This window comes from Bos grunniens, chromosome 21 (genome assembly GCF_055505025.1).
Source record: "Bos grunniens cultivar Pamir isolate PY7600 chromosome 21, Bosgru_T2T1.0, whole genome shotgun sequence".
In the NCBI taxonomy this organism is placed as follows: Eukaryota; Metazoa; Chordata; class Mammalia; order Artiodactyla; family Bovidae; genus Bos; species Bos grunniens.
The window spans coordinates 39965101-39989279 of NC_141185.1; the positions used below are offsets into that span (position 1 = coordinate 39965101).

Genomic DNA, 24179 nt, shown 5'->3' on the forward strand with positions numbered 1-24179 from the left:
ATGTGGGACTAAAGCATTTTAAATGGTGATTTGGGTAGGGTGGGGCAGCGATTGATCCTCTCTGGGTCATGCTGGTGGTGGTGATAAGCCTCAGCACTGTCCGGCTCATTTGTCACCAGGTGGGTATAGCTCAGTGGAGGGAGTTCTGGTGATGGACTCCTTCAGGTGCCCTGTGTGAATGAAGACAGATCCCTCGAGGGTCCTACTTGCCCTCCTCTGGGAGAGGGCAGGGAAGATTCTGAAATGTGAGCCATCAGCTAGGCCAGCCAGACTCATTCTTTTAGGTCTCCAAATAATGTTGGCATCTCCATGGATATTAACAGAGCAGGAGGTGGTTGGGGATATGGGGGGTACTTAAAGAAGAAAGTTGTTTGAGTCATAAAGTTCTGTGGGAGGTGAAGAATGTTGGCTGCCCCACTGTCAGGAGCCCCATGCCCATGGCCATCCCTGAGGGCATTCCCACCTGCTGGGTTTCCCACCTCGCCAGATCTCCTGCCAGCCTTGGCTCTCCCAAATGGTACTTGCCATCATTATCTAGAACAGCCCCATTCAATACAAATACGATGTGAGCCAGATATATACTTTTAAGTTTTTGGATAATCACATTAAACAATGGAATTCCACTGTTTAACAGGTGCAATTATTTTAACTAATATACTTTATTTAATCCAGTGTACCTATATTTTATCATGTGGCACTAGCCATATTTCACATGCTCACAAGCTGTGTGTGACTAGTGGCTACTGAGTTGGCGGGGCAGATCACCAGACTGACTTGCATGACCGACTAAGACTGGAGCAATGAAGAGACTAGTTTGTGATTCTGCATTTAGTTAGGACTGAACAAGGCCAAATCTCAGTTCAGTCTGTTTAAAAGATATCAAGGGGAAACACAGAGGCTTTGTGGATTTCTGCTGATTTTGCTGTTTTACTTTTAATCCTGTCCTGTCTTACAACCTGTGTGTGCTTCTGTCTTTGGGCCTCAGCTCCCTGAGGGGAGGACCTCTGGGGGCTTTTCTGCCTCCTTGATCTTGGCACATGCCTGGGAGCCATGTGCCCCGAGCAGCCTTTCACAGCTGCTTGAGGATTGAAGTCAAGATACTTTTCCTGATTTCTAGGTTTTTTTCTTTTTCTTTTTGAAGAAAACAAACCCCAGTTAATCTTTGTCTTGAGATAATTTTGCTTGCCTTATTGACTAGATTTCTGTAACATGAATAATATGCCAGATATTGAAAGCATGTGATCTGAAAGTTTAGCCCCAGGAATTTAGTAAGAGATGATTAAGAGGTTACTAATTGTTCCTCAGTCAGATTTAATACTCAGAGATTTAAAGGGGGAACAGCTTTCTTTTCTTTTTTTAAAAAAACTTGTGCTTTAATTGAGTGATCGGTTGGCTGCACTGGGTCTTCGTTGATTTCGCACAGGCTTTCTCTAGTTGCGGAGAGAGGGAGCTACTCTTGGTTGTGGTGTGCGTGCTTTTCATTGTGGTGGTCTCTTCCGTTGCAGAGCGCTGGCGTCCATGGTTGGAGCACGTGCGCTCAGTAGTTGGAGCACACAGGGTCAGTAGTTGTGGCTCACGGGCTTAGGTGCTCTGCAAGCCAAACCTGTGACTGCTGCATTGGCAGGTGGATTCCTATCCGCTGTGCCACCAGGGAAGTTGGGAAAAAGCTTTCTTGTAACAGGCATATTTCTCATGGTGCCAGCATTTCAGGAAACAGCCAGAGAGGTCAGTGCTTAATCTGACTTCTCCCTGGGACAGGATTGGGGGCCAGGCATGGGAACTGGTGTGAGGACCAGAACACACACATGCACATGCACACACATGCACACACTGTCAAAACACACACACTTTCCCCTAAGCTGGAGGTTGGGAGACGAGGGGCTCAGTATAGACTCTGTGAAAGGAGGGAAGGGGGAGGGGCTGGGTGGGCTTTGGGCTCTGACTGGGCTTTGTCCCAGCCCCTTACTCTTCCAGTCACTCTCTCCTCTTCTCTGGGAATGCTGCGTTCTCTTTGTCTTGCTTCAGAGCCAGGCTGAGCCCCCGCTGTGCACCCTGCGACCAGATTGCCACTCAGACTCCAGCTTGAGGGCTCTTGGGCCCTAGCTAATCTCCTCCCCTACCTGAACCCTGGCCCCACCCCCTGCTTATCCCAGCCTCCCCCTCCCTCCATTCCCCTGCCAGCCTCCCTGTCTGTGCTCTCTCTCCTCGGCCTTTGCACACACTCTTCTTTCTGCCTGGAGCTTCTTTCTATCTTGTCCTTCTGGCCACCACCTGCTTCCCCTTTAAGACCAAGATCATGCATCACTTCATGATTGTTTGTTCATTCATTTCTTCACTTATTTATTCAACAAAAATGTGTCTGGCACTGAGCTTGATGCTAGAAAAATGGAGACATCTCAGAGTTTATGTTTATTGGACAAGAAAGACATTAAGCTCACAGTATGAACCTTTGAATCTATAGGTAGCAGTTTTCTTAAACTTTCAGTACCTGACCCTTGTCCCATTTCCTCTGCTTGATTAATTATCTTCCCTCAGCATCTCCAGTCACACCAGCCCCACCTTACCCTCTCTGACCTCTGTCACAGCACTTAAAACACTCTTGAAATCACTGATTTATTTTTCCTATCTTTCTCACAAGCCCTGATTCCAGGTTCCTGATAGATGTTAAGAGTAAATGTTGACTGAATGTATGGATGAAATGATGACTTGGCTGATAGTTGGAGGGATTCTCTGTAGGATACCAGCAATCATAAACTGAGTGGTTTTCCTTCCTAGGGCCATGCCTGCAAGTGTCACTAAAAAGAATCCAGGCTGTAGCCAGAGCACTTGGAGGTTGTCCTTTGCTTGTGGACGGTAGAGGTTTGATCTCTGACTTGTCACTTGCTTTAAGCCTAAGAGCAGTTGTCCAGATTGCCTCTGACCCTGAGGCAGAATTTATAGGTTCTAAAACCATGGGGTCTGATGTCTGTACCCCTTACTGGATGCCAGTGGTTGCCACCATAATTGTGCCATGGCATCCTTCTCCTTGGGGCTCCTTTGTGGGGGCAGCCTGGAGACCTGTGACCCACACTTGCCATCTAGTTTGTTAGTTAATAGCTAGGTTCATCATTTTGAGTTCCCTCTATATCTTGTTTTTTTTTTTTTAATGTATATAGTGAAGGTCACTGTGGTATATAGTTCTTTGAGTTTGGACAGATAAGTAGAGTCGGGTATCTGCCCCCATTGTCATGATGCAGAGTAGGTCACCCTCCCCCCACCACATCCTCTCATGCTGCCCCTTTGTAGTCAGCCAGCCCTTTCTCCCAAGCCCTGGCAACCACAGGCTTGTCGTCTGTCCCTATAAATTTGCCTTTAGAAGAATGTCATGTAAATGGAATGTGTATGTAGCCTTTGGGGGCTGGCTTCTTTGATGTATGCATGTAACATTCATCCATGTTGTGTGAATCAGTGGTTTGCTCCTTTTTACTGCTGAATAGTATTCCATGGTATGAACGTTCCACAGTTTGTTTATCCGTTCACTGGATAAAGGACATTTGGCTTGTTTTCAGTCTTTGGCGATTATGAATAAAGCCTCTGAGCATTTGCATGCAGGGTTTGTGTGAATATGTATTTTGTATTCCTCTGGGGTGAACACCTAGGAGTGGGGTTGCCAGGCCATTTGGTAGGTGTATAAGGAACTGCCACCCCGTTCTCCAGAAACCTACTCTATTGTATATCCCCACCAGCAAGGAAGGAAAGTTCTAGCTGCTCTGTGCCCTTTCCAGCCATTGATATTGTCTGCTGTTTAAAAATATGGCCATGGTCATAGATGTTCCATCTAGTTTTTTTCTTTTTAATTAATTACTTATATTTATTTGTTTATTCTTGGCCTCACTGGGTCTTCATTGCTTCGTGCGGACTTTCTCGAGTAGCGACGAGGAAGGGCTGCTCTCTTGGTGCAGTGCGCAGGCTTCTCACTGAGATGGTTTCTCTTGTGGAACATAGGGTCTAGAGCTCAGGCTCAGTAGCTGTGGCACGTGGGCTGAGCTGCCCCATGGCATGTGGGATCTTCCTGGACCAGGAATGGAACCTGTGTTCCCTGTATTGGCATGTGGATTCTTAACCACTGGACCACCTGGGAAGCACACCACCTAGTTTTTAATCTGCAGTTTTCTTTGCTCACTTTCTTAGGTGCTGACAGGATTTAAATACTGTTATTAGATTTGATTTGGCAAGGATGTCATCCATACCTATGTGAGATGTGGTTTCCTCAGATAGAATTCATAGGTACTCAGAACGAAAGGGCACTGAGAATATCAAGCCTTCCAAAAACCTTTTGAGGAAGACAGTAAATTGTATCATTCTGTAATTTCAGAATTTAAAAAGATTTCTTATTATTAGGATTAAATTCTTTATGTAAAAGTTGCTGTTTTCTTGACCATTTGTAGTGAACGAAAGTTACTGATCTTGAAATTTCTTTGAGTTGTTCTTTTTAAAAATAATTTTGTATATTTATTTATTTTTGGCTGTGCTGGGTCTTCGTTGCTGTGTGGGCTTTTCTCCAGTTGCAGCAGGCAGCGGGTATTCTCAAGCTGCAGTGTGAAGGCTTTTCATTGCAGTGGCTTCTCTTGTTGTGGAACACGGGCTGTAGGGCATTTGAGTTTGAGTAGTGTGGCGCATGGGCTTAGTCGCTCCAACTGTGGGATCTTCCCAGACCAGGGATGGAACCTGTGTCCCCCTGCATTGACGGGCAGATTCTTTACCACTGAGCCCCCAGGGAAACCCCTCTTTGAGTTGTTCTTAACTCTCCCTGCCATGTGTCAAGGTGTGCAGTCTGTCCTCACAAAACTTTTTTTTTTTTTTTTTATGCTGTTTATGCTCTTGGTGACCATAACACTTTTTCCCACTCCCTCTTGTAGGCCCCTAATCGTCAGCTCATGACTTACTGGTTACAAGAGCTTCAGCAGAAGAGGTGGGAATATTGCAACAGCCTCGACGTGGTAAAGTGGGACAGCAGGACCTCCCCGACGCCTGGGGACTTTTCTCAGGGCCTCGTGGCCAGAGATAACACAGGTGGGTGAGGGACGGGGGCTCCCGTGTCAGTGCTTTTTGCACTGACGTTCCATGTATTAAGTCAACTTAGCAGAAGAACTGAGAATGAGAATGATGATGATGATGCCTGAGGAAGGGCAGCATCCCGTAGTTACTGAGGGCCTCTGCTTTCATGTACAGACTGTACTCAAGCCCAACAGCACCTCAGGAGTCAGGCAAAGCTGGTGCCTGGCACCCTACAGCGATGGTACTGCTGAGGGCAGTGGGCAGTGCACCGTCATGCTGAAGTCCAGTCTGACCCCAGGGCCAGCCTTCTCTCCACTCCCTCTGAAGGTGAAGCACCAACACCCACAGTCCTGTGCACAGATGTGTGTGCCCACTGGGAAGATGTTCTCAGAGCTCTCACTGTGATTCACCGATGCTTCTTGGGAAGACGTTAAACCAGACGATAAAACTCTGGTTCTGTTTTATCTTGGACCTGTGGCATTTTCACAATTCATGCTAAGCCCTGGCCAGTTGCAGTGTGGAGATAAAGCGGTTTTATATTTGAATATCAAAAACATTAAAGCCCCATGATCGTCTCACAACTGTTTGGTTGCGATTACCATATTAGAAGAGTAGGCGGATAGTTATTCAAAGCCCACCCGTCCAACCTGGCTCCTGCAGGGACTGTGGAAGTGGAGATGGGGGGTGCTGTACTTGTGGCTCTCTCTTCATAGAGGGAGCAGGGCAGGCCCAGAAATAGCCAGCCCCTGGGCCCTGAGGTAAGGTGTGAGAAGGCCAGGCCATCACACCAGCATTTCTTAAGGAGTGCACTTTGGAATTTAGCTGGAATGGGTGGTTCTCAGGCCTGTAAAGAGGTGTGGTGCGAACTTTTTAACACCTTCGAGACGTTCGCTCGGGAGAGCACAGGCTACTGTAGATTACCGGTGACCTGGCAACGTGTGCAGCTGACTAGTGGAAAGCCTTCTTGGACTTTTAAAATTATTTTTCCTCCAAATTCCTGTTTTACTGCCTACCTCGTTTTTAACCAGTCAGCAGGTTAACCCTCTGGTCAGTGAGAAATTACCGTATACTTCACACCTGTTAAAAATGCTATGCAGCGAGAGTTCTTAGGTCATTTTCATGGATGACTTAACACCAACAATAGCAGGAGCTGAAGGGATGCCTGCCTTTTCAGGCCAAAACCCCTCTATGTTTAGTTCACATGTCTGCTCATTGATGACTGAGTTTTTTAAAAAGCCACTATTTTAGAGCTTTAGATCAAAAGAATCTCCATAGCTCAGAATCAGTCACTGGGAATGTTTGGAAACCCTGCCGGGAAGCCGGCAGTATTCAAGGCAGTAGCCTTTGGCACAGGCAAGCCTGGCTTTGCCTTGGTTCCTTTCTTCTGAGGACACCAAGTGTTTCCATCTAAGGGAGACTCAGGCATTAGACTGAGAGGAGAGCCACAGGAATGGCACCCAGCCCTGCAATCCCTTCATAACACAACCTGCCTTCTTTTAAGCTGAGGTGCTGAGGCCGGGGAGCCGGAGAAAACACCTGCAGCCCCCCTTGGCTCTCTGCATTTGGTTTGGGGACTGTAGTGTGGGAATTTAGAGTTGGCATCCTCTGGCATTTACTCATTCAGGAAGTAGATGCTCATGCCAGGCCTGGATCCCCCTCACAGAGTTTATAGTCCAGCAGAGGGAAAAAAAAGTGAGATCACATGAGAGGGAAGGAACAGGGTACCAAGGGCCATGGATGGCTTACGCACAGCTTTGGGGTGGGTGGGGACCCTCTCTGAGACCTGAGGATGATCAGGTAAGAGCAGCGCAGTGCCCTCCAGGACTAGAAGGAGGTGAGGCTCGAGGAGGAAGGCAGTGGGCAGGGAGCCAAGCTGGGGGGCACACCCAGGGCCAGGGTCGGGAGGGCTGGACTGTGGGCTTGGGCTTCTGGACTTTGCTAAGAGCAGTGGGATACCTCTGAAGATTTTATGTGTAGAAATGACTAATTTTGAACTTATGCCAATTTTGTAGATAACTTCTGAGAATAAATAGTTAAACTTTGGATGACCAGGTGATTTGGAAGACTGTAGTTATTCAGGAAGACAGAAAGTCTAAAGGAGGTAGTCGAGAAGAAAAGGCTAGATTTTACCCCCTCCCCCATTTTAATCATCATTTTAGATAAAATTGGTTAACAGATAAAATGTGTTAAGGTTTGTCATGGTGCTCTGTGATGTTTCTGAAGCCATGCTAGTAGTCATCTGCTCAGCCTAAATCATGCTAACTCTAGCTAAGATTGAAGACACGTTTTTATTACTCTGATTTGCATTAAAAAATGAAACTTTTCCTACTCTCCTCTCCATGTTACCCAGTTTTTGGTACAGTCTTCATTTGTTGCTAATGTTGTGGTCCATCAGTACTTGCCTAGCACCTAAAGTCAACCCCGGGAAAGATACATGAAATTGACGTTTCCTGGACAGCAGCTCTGTCTAGTGGAGGAATCCCTGTGGGCCTGGGTTTGAGTCTTGTCTCTGATGTTTACTGTTTGTCAGACTCATGAGTGTGAGTCTTTTTTCTCTCTAGTAAAGAGTAGCGGACTGCAGCCTGTGGAAATGAAGTTTTATTGGAACAAAGCACCACTTATTTATTTCGTATTGTCTGTGGCTGCTTTTGCACACCAGTGGTAGAATTGAATAGTTGTCACAAGAGCATTTGGCTCACCAGTCTAAAATATCTACTACTATCTGGCCCTTTAAGAGGAAGTTTTTTTCTGACCCCTCCTGTAATGTCTTGAGCGTCCCCCTCTTGTTGAGCCTTAGTTTTTTCAACTATGAAATGGAGATTGTTTATTCAGTCTTTCACTCCAGGCCTTCTTATATTCTAGGCATTGTGCCACTGCCTGGGATATAAAGACAGATAAGTTGTGGGCCGTGTTCTTGGAGAGTATGTGGTCTAGAGAGGGACCCAGACAGGTAAAGAGGCCTGCACAATGCAGTCTGGTAAGCGTAGGGGCCTGAGGTGGGCACAGGAGGCTTACCTACACTTGCGTGTTGGAGGGTAGGATGTTGGTGGTGTCTGAGAAGGCTTCCTGGACTAGGAGATGACTGAACTGAGTCCTGAAGTCAGGTAAGAGCCAGCCTGGTGAAGCAGGGAGTGGAAAGGCCTAGAGGCCCTGGAGATCAGGGCCTGATGCACATGTAGAGAGGGTGGGCAGGAGTGTCAAAGAGAAAGCTGGATGGATGATCAGGGACTAAACCTGGAGGGGCTTGTAAGATAAGCAGCAGCACGACCAGTGATTGGGTTGGATGTGGATTTCAGATGATTAACCATGGCTGAGAGGGGGAAGAATGGATTCCTCAGCAAGAGGAGAGGAAGGGAGACCAGTTGGAAGGCTGGTCCAGCCTAGAAATCACAGTAGCGGGTAGCAGCAGAAAAGATGGAAAAAAGTGTGCAGAGTTGGAGATTGTGTAGTGAGAGAATTGGAGGATTAAAGGTGGGATTAGCTTTCTGGGAGCAAGAGGGCAGAGGGTGCTGTCCAGGCCCCAGGCCCAGGCAGTTGGCTGGATGGGATTGGGAGGAATACTCACCATAGCCTTGTCCCCCACCTGTCCCCACCCGCCATAGTTCTCTTATGTGGATCAGGTGGGAAACTGCGTTGTTAAGTGTAAAGATATACATTATATATATACATTGGAATATACATTATATTCCAATCCCAATATACATTGGAATATACATTATATTCCAATCCCAATATACACTGGAATATACATTATATTCCAATCCCAAAGAAGGGCAATGCCAAAGAATGTTCAGACTACCACACAGTTGCACTCATTTCACATGCTAGCAAGGTAATGCTCACAATCCTTCAAGCTCTAGGCTTCAACAGTATATATAAGCTTCCAGATATATAAGCTGGATTTAGAAAAGGCAGAGGAACCAGTGATCAAATTGCCAACATCCGGTGGATCATAGAAAAAGCAAGAGAATTCCAGAAAAAAACATCTGCTTCATTGACTACACTAAAGCCTTTGACTGTGTGGATCACAACAAACTGTGGAAAACTCTTACAGAGATGGGAATATCAGACCACCTAACCTGCCTCCTGAGAAATGTAGGTCAAGAAGCAGCAGTTAGAACTGGACATGGAACAGTGGACTGGTTCAAAATTGGGAAAGGAGTACATCAAGACTATATATTGTCACCTTACTTATTTAACTTTTATGCAGAGTACATCATGCAAAATGCTGGGCTGGATTAATCACAAGCTAGAATCAAGATTGCTGGGAGAAATATCAATAACTTCAGATATGCAGATAACACCACCCTAATGCAATGGCACCCCACTCCAGTACTCTTGCCTGGAAAATCCCATGGACGGAGGAGCCTGGTGGGCTGCAGTCCATGGGGTCCCGAAGAGTCGGACACAACTGAGCGACTTCACTTTCACTTTTCACTTTCATGCATTGGAGAAGGAAATGGCAACCCATTCCAGCGTTCTTGCCTGGAGAATCCCAGGGACGGGGGAGCCTGTGGGGTCGCACAGATTCCGACACGACTGAAGCAACAGCAGCAGCAGCAGCAGCAATGGCAGAAAGCAAAGAGGAACTAAAGAGCCTCTTGTTTGAAGGTGAAAGAAGAGAGTGAAAAAGCTGGTTTAAAACTCAACATTCAGAAAACTAAGATCATGGCATCTGGTCCTGTCACTTCATGGCAAATAGATGGGGAAAAAATGGAAACTTTATTTTCTCAGGCTCCAAAATCACTGTGGACAGTGACTACAGCCACGAAATTAGAAGACGCTTGCTCTTTGGAGAAAAGCTATGACAAACCTAAAGCAGACACAGTACTTTGCCTACAAAGGTCCATCTAGTTAAAGCTATGGTTTTTCCAGTAGTCATGTACGGGTGTGAAAGTTGGACCATAAAGGAGGCTGAAAGTTTAAAGAAAGTTTAGTCGCTCAGTCGTGTCCGACTCTTTGCGACCCCATGGACTGTAGTCTACCAGGCTCCTCTGTACATGGGATTTTCCAGGCAAGAATACTAGAGTGGGTTGCCATTTCCTTCTCCAGAGGATCTTCCCAACCCAGGGATCGAACCCAGGTCTCCCATGTTGTAGGCAGACGCTTTACCGTCTGAGCCACCAGGGAAGTCAAAGGACGCTGAGCACCAAAGAACTGATGCTTTTGAACTGTGGTACTGGAGAAGACTCTTGAGAGTTCCTTGGACAGCAAGGAGATCAAACTAATCAATCCTAAAGGAAATCAGCCCTGAATATTCATTGAGAGGACTGATGCTGAAGTTTGAAGCTGAAGCTCCAAAACTTTGGCCATTTGATGTGAAGTGTTGACTCATTGGAAAAGATCCTGATGTGGGAAAGACTGAGGGCAGGAGGAGAAGAGGTCAACAGAGGATGAGATGCTTGGATGGCATCATTGACTCAATGGACTTGAGTTTGAGCAAGCTCCAGGAGATAGTGAAGGACAGGGAAGCCTGGCGTGCTGCAGTTAATAGGGTCACAAAGAGTCGGACGTGACTGAGCGACTGAGCAACAGCAACGTACACACATGTGTACGTACATATATGTGGGCTTCCCTGGTGGCTCAGTGGTAAAGAATCTGATTGCAGTGCGGGAGATGTAAGTTTGATCCCTGGGTCAGGAAGAACCCCTGGAGAAAAAAAATGGCAACCCACTCCAGTATTCTTACTGGGAAATCCCATGGACAGAGGAGCCACGTGGGCTACAGTCCATGGGATCACAAAGAGTCAGACACGACTGAGAAACAAACCAACAACAACAATACCTATATATATGATATTATCATTTTGAATCCCTTAGGGACCCATTCAGCTGCAATTAGTGGAAAACCTAGTAGGGACTTACAAGTAGAGATTTGTGTCTCACGATGGCAGTCCCTGGTTGGCAAAGCTCCCCTCCACCAGTGCCATTGAGGGACCCATTCTGTCCTCCTTTGGAAGTGACACCCATATCAAATAGGAGAAAGCTTTCCTGGAAACTCTTATCGCCTTATGCCTCATTAGCTAGAACTGTCCCAGGACCAGCCCTCGCTGGAATGGAGTTTGAGGAGGCAAGTGTTCTAGCTGAGCATGTGGCCACCGTCAAAACCAGGGTCTGTGAGGAAGACCTGGAACGGGGTTTGGATAGGCAGTTGGCACTGTCACATAATTGCCCACATTAAATTTGTTTTCTAGGGTTCATGTTTCCAGAGGAAGAATCTGTTCATCTGTGTGATTGAAATTTGCAGCCGTATATTAGTCAGACAGATATTATAAAGTGGGATGACTTTGTCACCGTTTTATCGGGTCTGTCCGCCTTTCATCTCCAGCCTGGCCTCTGAAAGTATGCCACGCCTCAGACGCTTCTCTGTATGTCTTCCACGTTTGGATAGATAAAGACCTAGTTTCAACACAAAGGAATAATTTGCAAAGATAAAATCAAGAACCTGCTGACCTGCAGAGCTGTTGGGAAAGAGGTAGCCAGAACCCAATTACCAGATGTACGTGCCGCATATTCTGTATACTCCATTTCCCATCTAAACGAATAGGCGAACAAGCGAGGGGAAACAGGACTTTGTTTTTTAAGACTTCTTGAGAATTCGGGAGTACAGAAGCCCTTACCATCACAGGAGGCTTCAGTGCCCAAGTGCCTGTTTGAGTTCGGGGGTATTTCTTGCAGAAAGTGGTACGGTGAGGACGGTTTGAGGGATGACTGCACGTTTCCTCCTCTGAAACAGCTGCGAGAGTAACTGCTGTGGTGCTGGCGGCTTGTGTGGGAGCGGGGGAGGGGAAGGGAAGTAGCCGCTGCGTCCAGTCCTCCCCCAGCGTGTGCTGGGCGCTCTGTGTACGTGCTGGGACTGGAGGGAGGGAAACCATAGGGTAGGATGCAGACCCCACATTGGCAAAGCTGCAGGAATTCCACCAACTCATTTAATGTCCCAGTTCCCCAAAGTCATCAAAGAAGCTGTGCTTTTATGTAATCCTGTTTGTAAAATTCTACAGAACGCTATGTGGTGTTGTAATGTGTAAGTCATGGTGATTATCAGCCTCGAGGCTGAGAGGCAGCCTGATCTAGTGCAGAAAGTGCATGGAACTTCGGGCACACACCATTTCCCCGCCTGGGAACAAGATGCTCCCTGAGGTTCCTTCTGGATTGGAGTTTCTGTGATTCCTGACATCAGGCTGTGACAGGGAGGGAGACGATGAGCAGGGTTAGATTCCAGCTGTATCTCTGGGGGAGCCCATGGGAGCCTCCTGAAGAAGATCTGCAGGAGACTGTCCACGGTGGGCTGGACCGTGGTGCCCGTGGAGACGGGCTGAGCCCAGCTTTGGGTGGGGTGGGGTCAGTGAGTGTGGGGGGTGGATGGGGGCGCTGGGCATGACGCAGGAGTGCATGGAGGCGTGAGAAGGCAAGAGAGAGAAGCCCTGGATTGGGGTATGCTCCCCCCATGTCACTCAGGGGGTCTCTCAGGGGCGAGGTGGCAGGAAGGGGGGAGTCAGGAGGGATGGTGAGCACAGATTCTTAGAGAATGGCAGGGCCCGCTGCCTCCTGTCCTCAGCCTGCAGCAGGCCCTTTCTCCACACCACGACCATCGTCCTTCATTTCTTCCTTCAGCCATTTACCAGTGTTTATCGAGTCTGCTGTGGGGTATGTGGCCATCAGCACATCAGACAGAGGTCCGATTCTCACAAGATTTACATCCTTGGTGAGGCTGGGGAGAGAGCGGATGGACAAGTCATTAACCAGACACGTGGGCTGGTCCACCCCGGGGCCTCTGAGACCCCAGCTCGCTGCCTCTGCTTCCTTTGGGGGTAGACGCCCACTGTGCCCTCACTTGGAAGGTGCCTGTGCTGCTTCCGACCACTCCTCCACAAGCTGGGTTAGACTCACTTTGATAAAGGGGAAAAAAGCTTTTTCAGGTTAACCCCACTCTGAGTGACCTCCTCCAGCTCCCAGTGGGGACCCACAGGCTCTCTTTTGCAGTAACTTTGACACACATGGGAATGGCCTTTCCCCAGAGCTCTTTCCTCATTTCTTGGATGACGCTGCATCTTGGCTGTCTGTTCTGCCCTCTTCAGGTGGCTGGCGGGGGGCTAGGAGCAGGAGAGGAAGGGAAGACTCACGGAGGTGACCAGATGTGAGCAGGAGCCTCCCCTGTGTGGGGTCCCCGGTGTTAGACTGCGTCCGGTGGGAAAGACTCCTGGAGATCTGGGAGTGGCCACACTGGGACGATAGAGGTTCTGCTGGAATCAGAACCCAGGAATGTAAAATTTGTAGTCCAAAACTTGCTCAGGAGTATCATTTAGGCATTTGAAAATTTTCAAAAATCACAAAGATCTAAACACCAAAACTCTTCAAGCACAGACTCTTCCCCCGCTGCAGCTGCACGGGAAAGCACATGTTTGTGACCCCAGTCCATCTCTTGGGGCTGCCAGGAAATACTGTCCTGTCCTAGTTTCTGTCCTCCTTGAAGTGGTCCCCTGAATGCTAATGTTGGTACGTGTATTGAGGAGAAGCCAGCAGCTCCGCTTTTAATTAAGGAAACCTCCACGTGGTCTTTTAAAAACCCCAAACCAGACAAAACAATAATAGCTGAAACTGGGAAATGGCTTCTTTTTCACGTCAGATAATGACTTTTAGAAATGGTCTGTTTTGCCAACATCCTCCCTGGCTCCAGTCCTGTTTCTGCACCCCACCCCCAGGGCCCGAGTTCCTCAGGAAGCATTTCCAGCGTGAGCCCAGGGCTGCTGCAAGGGCTGGGTGTCCTGGTCATGGGCGCTGGGCTGTGCTAGCGCCCTTGACAGCCTCACCCGCAGAAGGGCCGTGCGTCACCTTGCTGCCGACCCACACAGGAAGAAGGGGCTGGACTCGGCTCGAGCAGAAACAGGTGCAGTGTGCTGTGCTTATTTCCTGGCTTGGCTTAGAGCTGTAATGCTTCGCCTGCGAGGGGTCTGTGAAAGACCAGCCTCTGGAAAGCCTGGGTGTTGACTTTACCTTTGTCTAAAGAAGAGGTGTGCCCGTGTGCCCACTGACTGACACATTCTCACAGATGTCGGGTGTCCGCCTCTGCCCGGTACAGTCACTGCACTGCCATGCAGCTGTTGCTGCAGAGACTCTGGTCTTCCATGTCCTGACAGATGAAGTAGGTGGAGGAGACTGGACCCCGTTAGTGGTGTTTGAACTTGGATTTTTTTCGTTTGTTTTTTGGAACTCTTTTTTTCTTTCCCCAAATGTAATCTCAAGGGGAACTCCAGGATATAAAAGAGTGAAAAGAGGAACCACTGTGGTTGAAGCTGAGGGCAGGACCCCTTCCTTCTGTCCTGTGGAAAATCCAGAGGAAGGTCTGGATACCAGGGACTCCATGCCTTCAGTGGTGACTTGGAGCTTAACATTTTATTATTTTATGTCTTTCTCCTAGATGTGTTCTCCTTTAGGGCAAGGACTCTGTCTGATCGTTTGTTGTCCCCTGAGCACCTCATGCTTCATACACAGTCATCATTTGAATCAGGAATCAGGTGGTTTGTAATTTCTGGCCTTCTTGACTTAATCTTGTAGTCCATTGCCAAGCCCATAGTTCTTCTGTCTCCCAACACAAATTCTTGCTCTTCCTACTCAGAACCCTACTATGAGCCAGGTGTTGACTCTCCTGGCCAGGCCCCAGTTCCCCTGAGGGATACAGAGAGTCAGTTCGTGTCACACCCAGCCTACTTTTCCCAATGTGTTTCCGGAGCCCTTCCCACACTGGCTACGGTCAAGTGAGTGACCTGCCAGCAAAGTACGAGCCCGCCGATAGGTGTTCTCACTTGGAGCGTCAGTTTGCAAGGACTCCTGACTCCAGTGTTTCCTGTGCTCTGCCTTCTCTGTCTTCCTGTGCTCAGTGACCTTCACAGGGACTTGTCCTGAGTGAGCTCAGGTTGTGTGCTCATCTGATTAGAAAGTAAATGTTTTCTTGGATATCTGTCCAGCATTCCATTCTGATTGTTTCCACAGAAAGTGATGATTGACATTACCAATCTAGGGATGTTTTATTCCAGGGAAGTATGGATCAAATTGATGATCATGAAACAGTGTTAAATTCTGTTTCAGTTCAGTTCAGTTCAGTCACTCCGTCGTGTCTGACTCTTTGCGACCCCATGAATCGCAGCACGCCAGGCCTCCCTGTCCATCACCATCTCCTGGAGTTCACTGAGACTCACATCCATCGAGTCAGTGATGCCATCCAGCCATCTCATCCTCTGTCGTCCCCTTCTCCTCCTGCCCCCAATCCTTCCCAGCATCAGAGTCTTTTCCAATGAGTCAACTCTTCACATGAGCTGGCCAAAGTACTGGAGTTTCAGCTTTAGCATCATTCCTTCCAAAGAAATCCCAGGGCTGATCTCCTTCAGAATGGACTGGTTGGATCTCCTTGCAGTCCAAGGGACTCTCAAGAGTCTTCTCCAACACCACAGTTCAAAAGCATCAATTCTTTGGCGCTCAGCCTTCTTCACAGTCCAACTCTCACATCCATACATGACCACCGGAAAAACCATAGCCTTGACTAGACGAACCTTTGTTGGCAAGGTAATGTCTCTGCTTTTGAATATGCTATCTAGGTTGGTCATAACTTTTCTTCCAAGGAGTGAGCTGGAAGAAATTAATTACAAATTAATTTCATGGCTGCAGTCACCATCCACAGTGATTTTGGAACTCAAAAAAATAAAGTCTGACACTGTTTCCACTGTTTCCCATCTATTTCCCATGAAGTGATGGGACCAGATGCCATGATCTTTGTTTTCTGAGTGTTGAGCTTTAAGCCAACTTTTTCACTCTTCTCTTTCACTTTCATCAAGAGGCTTTTGAGTTCCTCTTCACTTTCTGCCATAAGGGTGGTATCATCTGCATATCTGAGGTTATTGATATTTCTCCCGGCAATCTTGATTCCAGCTTGTGCTTCTTCCAGTCCAGCGTTTCTCATGATGTACTCTGTTTACAAACATGTATATTCTCAGAGAGATTATACAGTTGGGAAGAATACAAAATATTTATTATTGGATACATTTTACCAGAACTTTAGAAAAGTAAGTTTTTATTATGGGAAATTTTAAGCATATGCAGAGAGAATAACGTAATATTACCCACATGTTTATTAGGTAGTTTGAACGATTAGTATTTCATGGCTCATTTTGTTTCATTGATATACTTACCCACTTAATTTTATTATTTGGAAGCAAATAACATGTTGTTTGGGGTGGATATCATTTATTTGTTAAATAACAAAATATTGTTATCTTGAAGCAAATTCTGGACAGCATATCATTGCAACCTCAAATATTTCAAATGTTTACATTTTTAAGATATAGTTTCGGATTTGATCAGGCTTTAGCATCAATGCATTTGCCTGTGAATTTACTGAACTGCTGGCCTTTGTGTACAAACTTATTTTTTCAGTGTCACTATTTGCAATTAGTAAGTATGTATATATTCTATTCCCCTCTTACAAAAAAGGGCATTAGTGTAATCTGGTCTGCAGTTTTTTTTTTAACATAACAGTTTATCCTGGAAATTGTTCCTTATTGGTATAGGTAAGTAGACCATGATCACAGCTTTATACTGGGTTTACTGATCTACAAGACAGCAGAGATGAGCTCTAGCTATTTTCCCTGTGCTTTTGCTGTTAACACTTGGTGGTTTGAAGTATGTACAACCTTCCTCTGAGGAACGTGGATCAGCTTTAGACGAAAATGTTTACAGAACACCCTAGTCATCTACAGATTGTATTTGTATGTAGTACACATTAAAAATATTCTGTAATATTGGATTTCCCTGGTGGTACAGTGTATAAGAATCCACCTGCCAGTGCAGGAGGCACAGGTTCAATCCTTGGTCTGGGAAGATCCCACGAGCCTTGTAGCAACTAAGCCTGTGCACCACACTCCTGAAGCCCGAACGCCCAAGAGCTTGTGCTCTGCAACCAGAGAAGCTACCGCAGTGAGAAGCCCGTGCACAGCAACGAAGAGTGGCCTCCACTCACCCCAACTAGAGAAAGGCTGCGTGCAGCAACGAAGACCCAGCGCAACCAAAAACAAACACTTAAAAATACTGTAATATATATTATGTAAAATTTTGTATAGTTTATCAAGATAGTGTATTATGTAGGATATCAAGTTCCCTGTGGAATCGTTGAATAACTGACCCTTGTTTGCCTTTCTTTCAGATTTAATTAACCTGCACTCAAATGCTTCTGCAGAAAAAGCCAGAAATGTCCTAGCTGTGGAAGCTGCCCCTGGAGAGCTGGTAGGAGAGCAAGCTGCAAATCAGCCCGCCCCAGGGCCTCCGAATTCTATTAACTTCTCTTTTAAACAGTGGGGCACGGAGCTCAGGTGAGTCTTTGGAAAGCATTATGTGAAACTGAAAATGGATTATTTCTGATAATGTATAATTTTATATGTGAGATTATAAAATCACCTGGCATCTGTGAAGGTATTGGTCACAAGGTACTTTCGCATACTTTTAGCTTGTATGGGACTCCTGTTAAGTGCCTGATGCTTTCACACTCAGGGTTTAATTGTTTGAGTATTACCATACTCGGTGATTGACATATGGTCATATGGTTGACATTTTCTGGAGACAACAATTGGCTCAGGAGGAGTCCTTGCCTATGGTCACAAGGCTCCCAGGCTGCAGAGTTGAATGAATATCACCACAGTCAGTTTCAGAATAATTTTCACCATGCCAAAAGGAAACCCCAGGACCCATTAGCAATCCCTTCCTGTTTCCCCCAAACACCTTCTTCCTATCCTGCCCTTATCTACTTTTTTGTCTCAGTGGATTTGCTGATGCTGCATATTTCCTAGGAGTGACATCCTACGGTACCTCATCTTGCTTCTTTCACTGAGCGTAATGTTTTTAAGGTTTTCATCCAAGTTGTAGCATGTGTCAGGACTTCATCAATATTTCATTTCTCTTTATTGTGGAATAATACTCTGTTATGTGGGTATACCACATTTTGTTTATTCGTCCTTCAGTTAATGGGCGTTTGGATTCTTTCCACTTTTGGGCTACTGTGAATATAGTTGCTGTAAACATCTGTGTGCAGGTTTTATGAAGACATAATTTTTCAGCTTCTTTGAGTAAATATCAAGGAACATGTTGGATCCTATGGTCAGAGCATGTTGAGTTTTGTGAGACTGCCAGGCGGTCTTCTGAAACGTACCACTTTGCCTTCGTTTCTACCAACAATAAATGAGAGTTCCTGTTGCACCATATCCTTGCCAGCGTTTCATGTCGTCAGCGTTCCGGGTTCTGGCTGTTTCAGTAGTTGTTTAGTGGTAGCTTGTTGGTTTAATTGTCATTTCCTTGATGACATATGAGGTGGACCATTTTTCATATGCGTATTTGCCGCTTGTTTATCTTCTTTGGTGGAGTGTCTGTTAAGGTCTTTGGCCATTTTTAAGATTGGGTTGTTTGTTTTCTTATTGTTGCATTTTAAGGACTCTGTGTATTTTGAGTAGCAGTCCTTTGTCAGATTTGTCTTTTGTAAATATATTTTCCCAGCCTGTGACTATCATCTAATTCTCTCAATATTGTCTTTCACAGAGCAGAAGTTTTTAATTTTAATCAAGTCCAGCTTATCAATTATTTCTTTCAAGATCATGTCTTTGTTATTATATCTAAAAAGGTTTCACCATACCCAAGGTTCTGTAGGTTTCCTTCCATGTTAATGTTAACTTGTAGTTCTGTAGTTTTGAGTTTAACATTTACATCTGTGATCCATTTTGAGTCAATTTTTGTGAAGCATATATGGTCTCTGTGTCTGGTTCTTTCTTTTGCATGTGAGAGTCTAGTTGCTCCAGCACTGTTTGTTGAAGAGGTAGTCTTTGCTCCGTTGCATTGTCTTTGCTTCTTTGCCAGTGATCAGTTGATTGTATTTATGCGGTTCTATTTCTGGATTCTCTCTTATGTTCTATTAATGTATTTGTCTTTTCTTTTGCCAGTACCACACTGTCTTGATTACCATAGCTTTATCAGTTCAGTTCAGTTTGGTCGCTCAGTCGTGTCCGACTCTTTGCGACCCCATGAAGCGCAGCACGCCAGGCCTCCCTGTCCATAACCAACTCCCGGAGTTCACTGAGACTCACGTCCATCAAGTCAGTGATGCCATCCAGCCGTCTCATCCTCTGTCGTCCCCTTCTCCTCCTGCCCCCAATCCCTCCTAGCATCAGAGTCTTTTCCAATGAGTCAACTCTTCGCATGAGGTGGCCAAAGTACTGGAGTTTCAGCTTCAGCATCATTCCCTCCAAAGAAATCCCAGGGCTGATCTCCTTCAGAATGGACTGGTTGGATCTCCTTGCAGTCCAAGGGACTCTCAAGAGTCTTCTCCAGCACCACAGTTCAAAAGCATCAATTCTTCAGCTTTATAGTAGGTCTCAAAGTAGAATAGTGTCAGTCTTCCAGCTTTATTCTCCTTCAGTTATTGCGTTGGATAGTCTAAGTCTTTTCCCTCTCCATATAAACGTTAGAATCATTTTGTCGATAATCACAAAATAACTTGCCAGGATTTTGACTGGGATTGCATTGCTTCCCAGGTGGTGCTAGTGGTAAAGAACCCACCTGCCAGTGCAGGAGATGGAAGAAGCGTGGGTTCAACACGCTGGGTGAGAAGATCCCCTCTAAGAGGGCACTGGGACCCACTCCAGTATTCTTGCCTGGAGAATCCCAAGGACAGAAGAGCCTGGTGGGCTATGACCCATAGGGTCGCAGAGAGTCAGACACAACTGAAGTGACTTGGCATGCATGCACACATTGAATCTGTAGATAAAATTGGGAAGAACTGACAATACTGAGGCTTTCTCACCATGAGTGTGGAATATTTCTCCATTTATTTTGTTCTTCTTTGATTTCATTCATCAGAGTTTTGTAGTTTTCCTTATATATAGATCTTATATGTATATTTTGTTAGATTTATATACCTAAGTATTTTACTTTCTTGGTGCTAATGTAAATGATACTGTATTGTTAATTTCAAATTCCATTTGTTCATTGTTGGTATGTAGGAAAACAGTTGAATTTTATATGTTAATCTCATATTGTACAACCTTGATATAATCACTTACTAGTCCCAAGAATGTTTTGGTTAATCTTTTCAGATTTTCTACATAGATGGTTGTGTCATCTATGAACAGTTTTATGTCTTCCTTACCAATGTCTTTACTTCCTTACCGGTACTTTCTTTTCTTTGCCTTATTGTATTAGCAAGATTTGCGGTACAGAGCTGAAAAGGAGTGGTGGGAGGAGGCATCTTTGCCTGGTACATGGTCTTAGTGGGGGCTTCCCCAGTGGCTCAAGTGGTAAAGAATCTGCCTGTAATGCAAGTAACACAGGAGACCCAGGTTCAATACCCGGGTCGGAAAGATACCCTGGAGGAGGAAATGGCAACCCACTCCAGTAATCCTGCATGGAGAATCCCATGGACAGAGGAGCCTGGTGGGCTACAGTCCATGGGGTCACAAAGAGTCGGACACAACTTGGCACATGCTCACTCAGCCTTAGCCTGGTCTTAGTGAAAATGCTTCAGGTTTCTGGCCATTAAATAGGATGTTAATTTTAGGATTTTTTGTAGATGGTCTTTATCAAGTTGAGAAAGTTCCCTCTATTCCTAGTTTATTGAGAGTTTTTATCATGAATGGGTGTTGGATTTTGTCAGACGCATTTTCTGTGTGAATTGATATGATTATGTGGTTTTCCTTTTCTAGTCTGTGATATGAATTATGTTAATTGATTTTGAATGTTGAATGAGTCTTGCTTACCTGGGATAAATCTTAGTTCGTTGTGAAGTATAGTTCTTTTTATACATTGTTGAATTTGATATGCTAATATTTTGTTGAGGATTTTTATATCTGTGTTCATGAGAGACATTGGTCTGTAGTTTCTTTTCTTATACTGTCTTTAGTAGGGGAATACTGGCCTCATAGAATGAGTTAGGAAGTATTCTTTCTGCTTCTATCCTCTCAAAGAGACTGTGGATAATTAATATAATTTCTTTCTTAAATGTTTAGTAGAATTTACCAGTGAACCCATTTGCACCTGTGCTTTCTGTTTTGGAAGATTATTTATTCCATTTAAAGAGCATGTATATCCTATTCAGATCATTTATTTCTTCTCATGTGAGTTTTGGCAGATTGTGCCTCTCAAGGAATTGGTCCGTTTCATCTAAGTTATCAAATTTATGGGAATTGAGTTTTTTTATTGTATTTCTTGCTTATTCTTTTAGTTTCCAAAGAATCCGTGGTTATTTTCCCTCTTTAATCTCTGGTATTTGTAATTAGCATCATCTCTTTTTTCCTTAGTTAGCCCAGCTAGAGACTTACCACACCAGTTGATCTCTTCAAAGAACCAGCTTTGTTTTCATTTTTTTCTGTATTGATTTCCTGTTTTCAATTTTATTGATTTCTGCTCTAATTCTTATTATTTATTTTCTTCTGCTTACTTTGGATTTAATTTTCTCTTCTTTTTCTAGTGTCCTAAGGTAGAAACTTAGATTACTGATTTTAGATCTTTCATCTTTTCTATTATATACATCCAGTGCTATACATTTCCCTCTAAGCACTGGTTTTGCTGCATTGTGCAAATTTTGATAATTTATGTGTTCATTTGTTAAAAATATTTTAAAACTTGTATTGAGATGTCTTCTTTGACTCACATGTCAATTGAATATGTGTTGTTTAATCTCCACATACTTGATTTTCTTGTTGTTGATAACCTTTCTGTTACTGATTTCTGGTTTAATTCTACTTTGGTTTAAAAGCAGACATTGTATGATTTCTGTTCTTTAAATTTGTTAATGTGTATTTTATGGCCCAGAATGTAATCTGTCCTGATGAGTGTTCCATATGAGGAAAATGTATTTTCTGCTCTTGCTGGATGAAGTGATTTGTAGATGTCATTTATACAAGTTGATGAATGGTGTTGTTGAGTTCACCTGTGTCCTTACTGATTTTTGCCTGCTGGATTTGTCTGTGTCAGATAGAGGGGTACTTAAGACTCCGTCTGTGTTGGTGGATTCATCTATTTCTCCTTTCAGGGCTATCAGTTTTTGCCTCACATACTTTAAATGCTCTGTTGTTAGGTGCATACACATTAAGAATTTTATGTCTTCTTGAATAATTGACCCCTTTATCATCATGTCCTGGCCTCCTTTATCCCTGATAACTTCCCTTACTTGGAAGTCCACTCTCTCTGAATTTAATATAGCTCTCCCACTTTCTTTTGGTTAATATTAGCACAATATATTTTTCTCTATTTACTTTAATCTATTTGCATCTTTATTTTAAGGCGGATTTCTTGCAGATAACATATAGTTGTGAGCTGATTTTTGATCAGTTCTGGCAATTTGAGTCTTTTAATTGATACATTTACACCATTGACATTCAAAGTGATTATTGATTTAGTTGGATTAATGTATACTGCATTCATTAGGGTGTTTTCTGTTAACATTTGTTATCCTTGTTCTTTGTTGCTATTTTTGTCTTCCACTTCCTTACTGCCTTTTGTAGTTTAATTGAACATTTTTTATGGTTCCATTTTCTTTCCTTTCTTGGCACATCAGTTATACTTCTTCCTGTTTTTTTTTTTTTTCCTTTTTAGTGGTTACCCTAGGGTTTCCAATATATGTTTACAATGAATTCAAGTCCACTTTGAAATAACACTATTCCACTTTACAGGTTGTGTGAGTATGTTATAACAACAAAATAATCCTAATTATCCACTCTAGTTCCTTATATTATTGCTATTATTCATTTCACTTATATATGAAGCATAAATAGCACATATATACAAAAAATATATACATAAGCATCCACAATATATGCATAATAAGTTTATACATATGTAAAACATATATCAGCATAACATATACATGGCAAAAAATGGGGAAACAATGGAAACAGCGAGACTGTTTTCTTGGGCTCCAAAATCACTGTAGATGGTGACTTCCGCCATGAAATTAAAAGTGCTTGCTCCTTGGAAGAAAAGCTGTGAGCAACGTAGACAGCATGTTAAAAAGCAGAGACATTACTTCGCCAACAAAGGTCCATCTAGTTAAAGCTATGGTTTTTCCAGTAGTCATGTACAGATGTGAGAGTTGGACTATAAAGAAATCTGAGCGCCAAAGAATTGATGTTTTTGAACTGTGGTGTTGGAGGAGATGCTTGAGAGTCCCTTGGACTGCAAGGAGATCCAACCAGTCCATTCTAAAGGAAGTCAGTCCTGAATGCTCATTGGAAGGACTGATGCTGAAGCTGAAACTCCAATACTTTGGCCACCTGATGTGAAGAACTGACTCATTTGAAAAGACCCTGATGCTGGGAAACATTGAAGGTGGGAGGAGAAGGGGACAACAGAGGATGAGATGGTTGGATGGCATCACCAACTCGATGGACATGAGTGTGAGGAAGCTCTGGGAGGTGATGATGGACAGAGAAGCCTGGCATGCTGCAGTCAATGGGGTTTCAAAGAGTCGGACATGACTGAGCAACTGAACTGAACATACACATAACAGATATACATAAGTGGACATTCCTAGTATTATTATTTTGAATAGACTGTTATCTATTAGATCAATTAGAATAAGGAAAATAGGAAAATGTTTTTATTTTATTTATTCCTTCTTCAGTACTCTTCCTTTATGTTGAATCTGAGTTTCTCACCTATATTATTTTTCTTCTTTCTAAAGAACTTAGTGTTTCTTGCAAGCCAAATCTACTAGCAATAGATTCCCTCAAAAATTTTTTTTTTGCCTGAGAAAGTCTACTTTTTAAAAAATTCTTCTTCACTTTTGAAGGATAATTTCACACTTTACAGAGTTCTCGATTGGTGGGATAATTTTTTTTCTCCCGACACTTTAAATATTTCAGTCTGTTTTTATTTGCAGAGTTTCTGAGGAGAGGTCACATGTAATTGTCTTTGTTCTTCTATAGGTGAGGAAGTTCTTTTCCTTTGCTTCTTCCAGAGTTTTTTATCTTTGATTTTCTGTAATTTGAAAATGGTGTGCCATGCTGTGGGCTTTTTGGCATTTATCGTGCCAAGTACTTCTTCTTTTCCCTCTCTTTCTTCTGCTTCTGGATGCCCATTGTGTGTGTGTTATACCCTTTGTGGTTGCCTCATGGG

The 24179-nt window shown here is 44.3% G+C and overlaps 1 protein-coding gene across 1 annotated transcript in view; it reads left to right on the top strand.

Moving 5' to 3' along the window:
• Nucleotides 1–24179, top strand: part of TBC1D2B (TBC1 domain family member 2B) — a 90137-nt gene that overhangs the window by 16352 nt on the left and 49606 nt on the right. The window contains exons 2-3 of the mRNA XM_086364041.1: nucleotides 4899–5052; nucleotides 17230–17395. Coding sequence (XP_086220167.1) covers nucleotides 4899–5052; nucleotides 17230–17395 — 320 coding nt within the window. The remainder of the gene's footprint in view (nucleotides 1–4898; nucleotides 5053–17229; nucleotides 17396–24179) is intronic.